Source organism: Nannospalax galili, unplaced genomic scaffold (genome assembly GCF_000622305.1).
Source record: "Nannospalax galili isolate Female #2095 unplaced genomic scaffold, S.galili_v1.0 scaffold300, whole genome shotgun sequence".
Lineage (NCBI taxonomy): Eukaryota > Metazoa > Chordata > Mammalia > Rodentia > Spalacidae > Nannospalax > Nannospalax galili.
The window spans coordinates 388,136-398,204 of NW_008347322.1; the positions used below are offsets into that span (position 1 = coordinate 388,136).

General features: G+C 55.1%; 1 protein-coding gene across 6 annotated transcripts in view; it reads right to left on the reverse strand.

The window, feature by feature from the left end:
• Positions 1–9,208, reverse strand: part of Sardh (sarcosine dehydrogenase) — a 71,154-nt gene extending 61,946 nt beyond the window's left edge. For 3 of the 6 annotated variants that reach the window (XR_003851242.1, XM_029568719.1, XM_029568718.1), the window contains exons 1-6: positions 8,430–8,615; positions 6,421–6,775; positions 4,510–4,688; positions 2,886–3,065; positions 880–1,003; positions 630–730 (exon numbers count right to left, since the gene is read on the reverse strand). Coding sequence is in view for 5 of the 6 variants with exons in the window: in XM_029568719.1 (XP_029424579.1) it covers positions 630–730; positions 880–1,003; positions 2,886–3,065; positions 4,510–4,688; positions 6,421–6,754 (918 nt within the window). In the remaining variant the exon portion in view is untranslated. Of the gene's footprint in view, positions 1–629; positions 731–879; positions 1,004–2,885; positions 3,066–4,509; positions 4,689–6,420; positions 6,776–8,429; positions 8,616–9,103; positions 9,160–9,186 lie in introns of those variants that run through there. The other 3 variants (XM_029568716.1, XM_029568715.1, XM_029568717.1) reach the window with 3 other exon arrangements.
• Between the last annotated feature and the right edge of the window lie 861 nt (positions 9,209–10,069).

Sequence of the window (10,069 nt, forward strand, 5' to 3'; positions counted from 1 at the left end):
GAGGGAAGGAGGGGGGAAGAAGGGGGGAGGGAAGAGGAAAGGATACGTGTAGATGATGCACAGAGGGAAGAGGGTGGTTAGTGCTAAGATGTCAGAAGGCTGCCAGTCACCATGGCATGAAAGAAGAGCCAAGGAGACCATGAGAGGAGAGAGCAGAAGGTGCACTGCCCCAGGGGCCGGCAGGTGTACTGGGTCCCGGGCTCCCTCAGCAGAGGCTCTCAGAGAGGTTCTGAGCACCAGGAACCAGTACCCTCTGAGAGGGACTCTGCATGTTTGAGAGAGTGCTAACACCCGAAGTTCTCTGAAACTCCTGAGCACAGGACATGGAGCAAAGCCAGATTGGCTGCCTCTGGCAGGACAGGCTCAGAATGGGCATCAAGGAGAGAAGTCGGACCCTGAAGTCCAAGGCGGTCAGCACCATCGGGACCACCTGGACCAACTTGGGTAATTCTGACAGCACAAAGAAGTTCCCATCCTACCTTCCCATTGCACCGAGAAGCCCACTGAGGCTCAGGACAGCGGGGGAGACTGAACAGAAAGGTTGTGCTATTTGTGTGTGCTCAAGCTGGGGCTCGGGGACAAGACCTAACTTAACCTCCACCAGCCAGAACCCACGGACCACCACTTACCTGAATCCCCTCAATGCGCTCAGTGACAACATAAGCGTGGTGCATGGCTACCAGCGGGACCTTCACCCCAGCCATCTGGCCCACGGCACTCGCCCAGACTCCTGAGGGTAGAGCAGGGAACAGTTCAGCTGTGCTGCCACCCCAGTGGGCAGAGGTAACCTCAGCAGCCCTGCCTGCCCTGGCCAGGACTCCCTGCCCCAAGCAGAGGTGGGGGCGGAGCTGGGGGAGCCGGCAGGAACGCTGTTCCTACCTGCACAGTTGACCACGCAGGGCGTCTGGATGGAGCCATGCTCTGTTTCCACGGCCGCCACGCGACGCACGCCGAAGTCATCCGTCTGTACACGGATGCCAGTCACTGGGCAGTTCTCAATGACCTAAGGTGGTGGAGAGAAACTGAAGCCATGTGGGGCTCCCTGAGAGCCTACACTCCAACTTTGATCAGTGCCCCTTCTGGGACCAGGGGATGCTGTTTCTGATCACGTTTCCTTTATTTGATCACTGGAACGGAAGCTACCGCACCAGGAAACAGAACCCACCATTCCTTGATTGGAAACTGCTGCAGGTGAGGCAGAGGTTAGGGAACACTCCTTCAGGATATGAAAAGGTAGCTGACCCGTATTTCAATTAAGATTCACTTGATGAATGGAAAATATTTCTGACTTGTATTTAGTTGGGAAAAAAAGTCCCAAAATAATGTACATTTATTTGTGACTTCCAGAAAACAAACATTTGGAGAGAAACACACTAAAATGCAGAGGGGATTTCACTTTTTTCCTTGTTTATTTGTCTTGTCCGGGGAGGGGTGTGGATGTGGGTGTGGATGAGGTGTCTGGGTGTGTGTGTGTGTGTGTGTGTGCAGGTACGTGAGTATGTGCACTACGCTATTTAGGGTTAGTCAACTCGATACAACCTAGAACCACTTCAGGAAACAGTCTTTAATTTTTTTTTTTTTTGAGACAGGACCTGGAACTTGAGATGTAGACCAGGCTGGCCTCAATCTCACAAAGATCTGCCTGCCTCTGCCTCCCGAGTGCTGGGGATTAAAAGCGTGCACCACCATGCCCAGCTATTTATCTATTTTTATGTGTATGAGTGCATGTACGGCATATATGTAAGTGTACCCATGTACATGCAATGCCCTTAGAGGCCAGAAGAGGATGTCAGATCCCGTGGAACTGGAGTTAAGGACAGTTGTTAGCTGCCATGTGGGTACTGGGAACCGAACCCGGGTCTTCTGCAAGAGCAGTCAGTGTTCTTAACCACTGAGCCATCTCTCCAGCCCCGGAAAAAGGTCTTAATTGAGTAATTATTTAGATCAGGTTGGCCTATGTGTATCTCTGTGGGGACTGTCTTGATTGTTAAGGCAGCACCGTCCCCTAGGCCGAGCCCTGGGCTGGGTAGAAGTGGAGACAGACCACTGAGCATAAACGGCAGGCAGGCAGGCAGCCTGGGTGCATCCATTCATCCCTCTGTGCTCCTGACTGTGGACATGGTGTGACCAGCTGCTTGAGTTCTGGCCCTGATTTCCTTCAATAATGGACTGCGATCCAGAAGTGTAAGCTGAAGAAACCCTTCCTCCCCTAAGTTGCCTTTGGTCGGGGTGTTTTGTCACAGCAACAGAAATCAAACAGGGGTGTGCACTCGTGTAGAAGCCAGAGGACGCTGGGTGTTCTCTGCTGCTTTCCAGCTTGTTCCCATGAAGCAGGGTCTCCCACTGGACCTATAGTTCACCATTTCCACTGGGATGGCGGCCAGCAAACCCCAGTGAATAATCCTCCTGACAACCAACACCCAATAGTACCAGGGTTTCAGGTGCACAGAGCCACCTGCTGTGTGGATGCTGGGGATCAAAGCTAGGTCCTCACACTTTCTTGGTAGGTGTTCTTACCCACTCAGCCACCTCCTCAGCCCCTGTTTGTCTTTTTAAGTTTTTCTACAATTAAGTGTGGGTTGAGGCAAATGGAAGATTTAAAAAAATAAAATAAAATAAAAAAACCTTAAGAAGTGATTCAGTTGCTCTGCAACACAGTAGGACCCTGGGAAGAGGGACGATGGGAGCTCTGATATCTGAAGAAAGAGCTAAGGCTCAGCCCACCTGGAGCAGAGAGAACCCAAAGGCTCAGAAAAGTCCCTCCTGGCCTGGGACCACACAGCAGACCAAGGATGGAGCCTGGCCTCTGGCCTCTGCCCTTGGGGGTTTGTAGGAAGGAAGGGGTGGGCTCGGAGCAGGGGCCCAGAGTTGGCAGCTGTGGGTACCTGAGCTCCTCGGGCAGTTGCCGCCCTGGTGAGGGTGGTACAGGTGCCAGCAGGGTCCATGGTGCCATCCTGTGGCACGTACAAGGTCCCGTAGAGGTCATCCACATTCATCAGCGGGTACAGAGCCTTGGTCTCTGTTGGACTCAGCACGTGAGACTCTACACCATAGGCCTTGCCCAACTAGGGGGACCCAGAAGAGAGCACCTTAGCCTGTGGGGGTGCGGGTCTTCATGACACTTGCTACCCAACCAGGGGCCCCAACCAATTGCCTCCAGAAGCCTGAGCGGGGGTGGGAGGATGCCTTCTGAATCTGTTCCGGCCTGAGGGTAAAGGGGTAGGTCTAGGCTCTGGGGCTACACCCCCTTCTAACCAGCTCCCAGCACCTGCCCCATTGACAGCTCTCTGACCCCAAGAATTACTTAACTCCCACTGTCAGAAACGGACTGACAGCATTTGGGGCAGTTGATAAAGAACGTGGACCTGTACCTGCTACACATGGCTTACGGCATAAGACCAAATAAGTTATCCTCACATTCTCCTATTTGGGGCCTGAGGATCAGGTTTCCAAGGTCAGACCAGCTCCCCCAAAGAAAACCAACACAGCCCTTGGTTGGTGGCACACACAATCAAACGGGCCATGTCCCCACATCTAATTGGCCAAAGGTAGCCAATCCAGTAGAAGTGACCTATCTGACAGGGCTCCACTCAATGAGGAATGTGCTGAATCAATCAGATTCTCCGAATTTTTTTTAAGTTATTTTTATTTTATGTGCATGAGTGTAAGTGTGTACCATGCCATCAAAGGCCAGAAGTGGGCATTGGATCTCCTGGAACTGGAGTTAGGGACAGATGTCAGCCACCATGTGGGTGCTGGGAACCAACCTAGGTCCTCTGCAAGAGCAGCCAATGCTCTTAACCACTGAGCATCTCTCCAGTCCTGAGAATGTTTTTTGTCTGTCTGTTTGTTTGTTTGTTTATATGTTTGTTTGAGACAGGGTCTCAAGTAGCTCAGGTTGGCCTCAAACTCTAAGTAGCCAAGGATGACTTTGGACTCCTGATCCTCCTGAGTGCTGGGATTACAGACTCTACTACCACATCTGGCTTCAAGCAATGATTTCATTCACAGGCTCTGAAGAGCTCTGAGTTTGAGGTCCCAGAGCGGTGAACCACCAATCCCAGTTTTATGCATCACTGGGGATTGAACTTGGGGCTTCCTGTATGGTACGCAAGCACTCTGCCAACTGAGCCACGTCTGCAGCCCTCTCTGGGAATTTTGAATGAAGAGTGGCCACGTCTCTTTACCCAACTAGCCCAGCCAACAAGGAGCAGTGACTGAGTTTGTCAGCTCTCCCCTGTCCTAAGGGATTTCATCTACGGCCTGGGCCTCCTCCACCTCTCTGCACTCCCACAGTGAGACAGCATCTACTTGAGACCCAATGGGGTACACACCCACTGTTCCCCCTAGAGAATGCAGCCACCTACCTGAGCCCCTAGAAGGGGAGTATGCCCACCACCCCTAGGGGCCCACCCACCCCCACTGTTCCCCCTAGAGGATGCAGCCACCCATTTGAGCCCTTAGAGGGGGCATGCCCACCATCCCCCCAGGACCCATCATCCCACCCACCGACATGAGCCTCTTATACTCATCCAGGCGCTGCTTATTGGATGCGATGAAGAGGCCACCATTCTGGATCCAGCCGGTGTGCAGCCCGGTCTCCTCCTCCAGCTCTCGACTTACCACGCGTCGTGTGTGGGCCAGAAGCTCCACCTCCACGTCACTGGGCCTCAGCTGCCACAGCAAGCCTGGGGTAGAGCCGTCAGTCACCTGAGAGCTGGCACTGCACCTGCCTCTCTCAGCATCAAATCACAGACAGCAGTAGGAGCCCAGAGAGATTGACCTAGATGCGGCCTGTCACAATAGGAGGCTGGGGCATTAAGAAGTTGCATTGGGGGCTGGAGAGATGGCTCAACAGTTAAGAGCACTGGCTATTCTTGCAGAGGACCTGGATTCAATTCCCAGCACCCACAGAGCAGTTCACAATCATGTATAATTCTGGTTCCAGGAATCCGATCCCCTCTTCTGGCCTCTAAGGGCCCTGCTTGTATGTGGTGCCTTATGTGCAGGCAAACACTCACATACATGAAATAAAAAACCTGCTCTTGCAGAGGACCTGAGTTCAGTTCCTAGCACCCACACAGTGGCTCACAGCCATCTATAACCCCAGTTCTAGAGTATCTGATGCCCTCTTCTGACCTCTGTGGGCACTACACACATGTGGTACACATACATACACACAGGCAAACACTCATGCAGGTAAAATAAAAATAAATTTTGGCCAGGCATGATGGTGCATGCCTTAAATCCCAGCATTTGGAAGGTAGAGGTAGGCTGATCTCTCTGATATCAAAGTCAGCCTGGTCCACATAGCAAGTTCCAGGCCAACTGGGGCTATACAGAGAGAGAGAGAGACTTTGTCTCAAAATGATGAAAGAAAGAAAAAGAAAGTAAGAAAGGAAGGGAGGGAGAGAGGGAGGGAGGGAGGAAGGGAAGCTGCATTTATGTGACAGGCCTGGTCCTAAGCCTGTGCAGGGTTACCTCCAAGACCTTCAGCTACCCTTCAAAAGCTCTCTCTTTTCTTTTTTTTTTTTGCCCAAGCTGGCCTCAAACTTGCTATATAGCAGAGGATGACCTTGAACTCCTGATCCTTCTGTCTCCACCTCTAGAGAGCTGGGATTATAGGCATGTACCCCCACACCTGGCTTTCAGAGGTTATTTCATAGATAAAATTCACAGACACCAAACAGTTCTGAGATCAAGTTTGCAGAGCAGGTAAACGGGGCAAGAAGACTACTCACAGGAACCCACTGTCTCCCCAAGACTGCCACTCTCAACAGCAGAGCCTGAGTATTGGGGAGCCAGGGATGAGGCTGGCATAGCGTGGAAGGGCAGGGCCTGTGTGGCATGGAAGGACAGGGCCTGACAGCCTGGGGAGAGGAGCCAGGGCTCCGGGCCAGACTGTATCAGTTTCTGAGACTCCAAGTTTACCAGCCTCACACTGGCCTCCTGGGGTGGAAGTGTTTACACCATAGGAGCTGACAGCCACGATGAGCCAACAGAGCTGTTCGCCTGTGGCCAATGGTTAAAAGCGTTGAGGACAGGCAAACTGTTATGGGTGTTCCCTGGGATTAGTCAGGGAGGTGCCAAGAGGGCTCAGGCTCTACCTGCGCAGCCCCATCTATCCCCCACTCCCACCAGACATGCCTCTAGCCAGTGGCTTTCCCTGAGGAAGGGGTTTCTAGTCTGGTAGACACAGCTGCCTGAGGCTCCCCGTCCACCCCCCCCCGGGGGGGGGGCAGGGCCATGGGAAGTGCCTGCCTGACCCCCGACCGCAGCCTTTGGAAAAGAAAGCCTGGCTGTCCTTTCACTCCGACCACACACCTCCCCGTCTAGTTCTGCTGCTCCATCAGACTTGGGGGGGTAGTCAACAGACTGACCCTGACTGTGACCCCACCCCACCTGCTCCCAGGCTCCCACCTGCCGTGTGCCAGGTCGTTCCAGAAGTTAGCCGTTCTCGCTCCAGCAGCACGGCTCCGCTCACGCCCAGCTTGGCCAGGTGGTACAGGGTCTGGCAGCCCAAGCTGCCCCCACCAATGACCACCACATTGGCTGTGCTAGGTAGGGGCTGGCTTGGTCCTTGGGGTACTGCTGAGGGACTCTGGGCCCCCTCCTTCAGGGTCCGCTGGTATGGAACCCTCTTCTCAGCTGTAGGACCAGCCTCTCTGGCTAAGGGCCGCAGCCCCAAGCTCCCGGCAGATCTCCCTCGAGGCCAGGTGGCAGCTACACGCAGGGCTCGGCTCAGAGAGGCCATCGGGGCTTCAGCACTGTGGAGCTGAGGAAAGAGCTGGGCTGCATGGGCTGCAGTGAGGGCGCCGTAGGGACTGGGCTGAACGCATGCCCAGGTCCCTGAGGGCCCCTGAGGTCCCCATGCCTACATCCCTGGCCTACCTGCTACCTCCTCATGACAGGTATTCACCCCTTTTCCCATTCATTAACTCACTCACTCATTCACTCATTCATCCTGGATGCATTAAGGGCCTGATGTGCAGAAGGCTCTGAATGGGCCCAGGGAAGACTGCTCTGGATGGGGAAGAAGTGTCAGGGCCACAAAGAGAGACCGAGATGTGGAGCCGACACATCCAAAAGATGTCCCAAATGGGGCCTGGGAAAGAGCGGTCACTCATGGAGGACACCTGAGGACAGAGGGCCAAGGCTGGACATAAGAAGGGGCCCTCAGAGGAGCACAGGGTGTCCTCACAGGGACACTGGAGACCCAGAAGGAATGATGGCGGCTAGAGCCAGGGCCCGCAGAGAGCCCCATCAGAGCCTGGAGGGCTCTGCACTGGCCTGAGCCAGGGAGAGTCCCAGGACCTACCAGGTAGGGGTGGGAAAGGAAGGCTGGAGCCCCAGAGGAGTCATCAGCAGGAATGGTTACCCCTTACACACAGGGCAGAGGCAGGTGGCCGTGTACGGGAGGTTACGGGGCAGGAGCCCCAGACTGGTGTTGACAGAAGACCCAGACAGGAGCTCTAGCAGGTCCACTAGGACAGTCCCTGCCCAACCCCACATTAGCTATGCTTCCTTCAGTGGCTCCCAGCAGAAGCCAATGGAAGCTGTGGTGTCTAGACCCACCTACCCAGGGCCATGTGGATTCAGGTGGGGCTCAGACGCTGGTTAAAGAGGCCTCTTTCCCTCCACAATTCTAGCTGACTTTTGGGGCTCATCCAGAGCCCCCCATCCAGGAAGTCCTCTCAGATCTCCCCAGCCGGCAACATCTAATAGTAAGAATGTACCAGGAGAGGTGGTACCCAGGGCATCTCCTGAGGGCATGCAGAAGGAAGGATGGCTCCGAAGGGCTTCCGTTGCCCTCCCCTGGGCTCAGGCTTTGTGTGGGACCTGGGATGCTGAGGTGAGTGAAGCCACCTTCCTTAGAATTAGTGACTTACGGTATCAAGTAGCCAGTTTACTGAGAAAGTTGTTTCTCTAGTCGGACATGGACAGCGGGCTCTGGGCATTCACTCATGCACAACACTCTGAGGCCCAGGACTATGTCGCTATTTCACAGGGGAGGAGACTGAGGCAAGGAAAGACTCCTCAGGGCGACCGAGCTCACAGGCCATTGTGTGGCCATGCTGGGCACAAGACCAGGTGGTATGAAGCCAAAGCTAAAAGCTCCCCTGACCCTTGCCAGCCTCCTGGCCTGCAGCTGGTTTGGGAAACTCAGGACCCAGCACAACACCCTGTCCCGCCTGCACCAGTGGGCACTGCTGAGCGCTCGATAGACGCAGTAGATGATAGAACAAGACAAAGCAGGGGGCCTGTGCTCTGAGAGGTCTCAGGAGTGGGGACGGATTGGAGTTGCAGACAACAGCTGTCCTTGGCCTCACGGTTTCTCAGGTACCCTCCCCGCCCCCGTGACAGCTACCTGTCTGTGACTTCCATAATGGAAGACAGGAGGGCATTCCCCCCCACAGGTCTATACACACCTTAGTCCTTGAATGTCCTTAGTCTTCCAGAAGCCCCCAAGAGTGGTTCTCTAGCAGAAGAAAATCAGCATGATATGGACCAGGGGCAGCTCTGCAAGGCTGAGCACTGTCCCCACTGTGGGACACTACCTCAGGCACCACGCACCTGCCAAAGGAACCTCCTTCTAGGCTGTGCCCAATGCCAACACTGCTGGCCTGGGGAGCTGCCACGTGCCCTTCCCTGCCAGCCCAGCCAGTCAGGGCCGTCCCCACAGTGGGAGTGGGGGATGGGGGCCAGGACCCTGGCTGACTCCTCTTTCAACACAGCTGCTTCATTAACCTGCCCTCTGGCCCCTGCAACTCCTTCCCTCCTCCGCTCCCCAGGAGCCAGGGCACAGGACAGATGGGACTCAGTCACAAGCCTGGGGCCTTGGACATAATGCAAACACAGGACCCTCTTTAAAGGCTGCAACAGGGTGAAAGGGGACCCGAAAGAGGATTACACCACACACAGCCCTCCCATAAGGGAGACCACCCCCAAACCTCCACAGTGGCCCATAGCCCTCCCACCCATTCCAGGTTCCTGCAGCCAGAAGCAGAGGGAGGTTCCAGCCAGTCAGTAGCCAGTCCCAACCCCGCCCCTGGAAGGGAGGCCAGGACACTGCCCCTTCCGGGGTGGGGGCGGGGGGGTTTACCTCAGGCATCACCCTTGGCCAGTGTCAGAGCCCTCACCCCCTTTTCCAAGCTGCATCTGGGTCTAGCTGATCTGGTCACCTACCTGCTTGCTGCCAGTCCAATGTCTCTGCCTACAATCCAGGCAGGCAGACACCGCCCACTACCCCAGCTTCCTGGCCAGCCCAGCTGGGGTAACTGCCAAGTGGGCAGCTCCCCCTGGCTGGCCGTCAGAGCAAGGCGTGAACCCTGAGCCCAGCACTGTGGTTGACCTCCCGGTCTAACACACTCCCTGCCTCATCTCTAACCCAATATTGCTATGGTGACTGCAGCACCCTCCCTCCGGACGACCCCCATCTACCGTGGTTCCCCGTCATGAGCCAGCTCAGCCTGTGGCTGTGTGGCCAGCCCCCCACTGTGCACTGGGACCTCCTAATGAGGTCATCTTGGCATAAGTCTGTGTTTCCAGCCCCAGCCTGTTCACTCCTGTGATTAGACAGGGCACCCACTGTCTAAGTCTTTTGGCATTGCAGGGGCTCCTCTAGCAGCCTACGTACCTGGTGCCTCTCTTCCTGGGATTCCTGCCTCCATCTGACTGCTAGGACTATCTGAGCCCAGAGAGGGGAGCCAGCTTACCTCAGCCCACACAGCAGGCTAGGAAGGAGTCTGTGAGTTGCCTACATCCAGGGCATGAACTCATTCCAGGCAGAAGTAAATGTCCAGAGTAAATCCAAAAAGAACGTGTGTATCCTGTGGGTGTCCAGAGACGCAGAGGAGATGCTGGTACTAGATGGGCCTCCTCCTCCTTCCGCTGGGGCAGAGGAAGAGGGATCTTTCGTGTAGCCCTGTTGACCACATAGAGCGTGCTGATCTGAAAGGGGCAGAGCTATGGCAGTGTTAGAATTCACAACCGAATGCTTGTGGTCTGCGCATAGATTGCCTAGCTATCTGCCTTGCTGCCAGCGCGTCTATCATGTACATTTACTGAG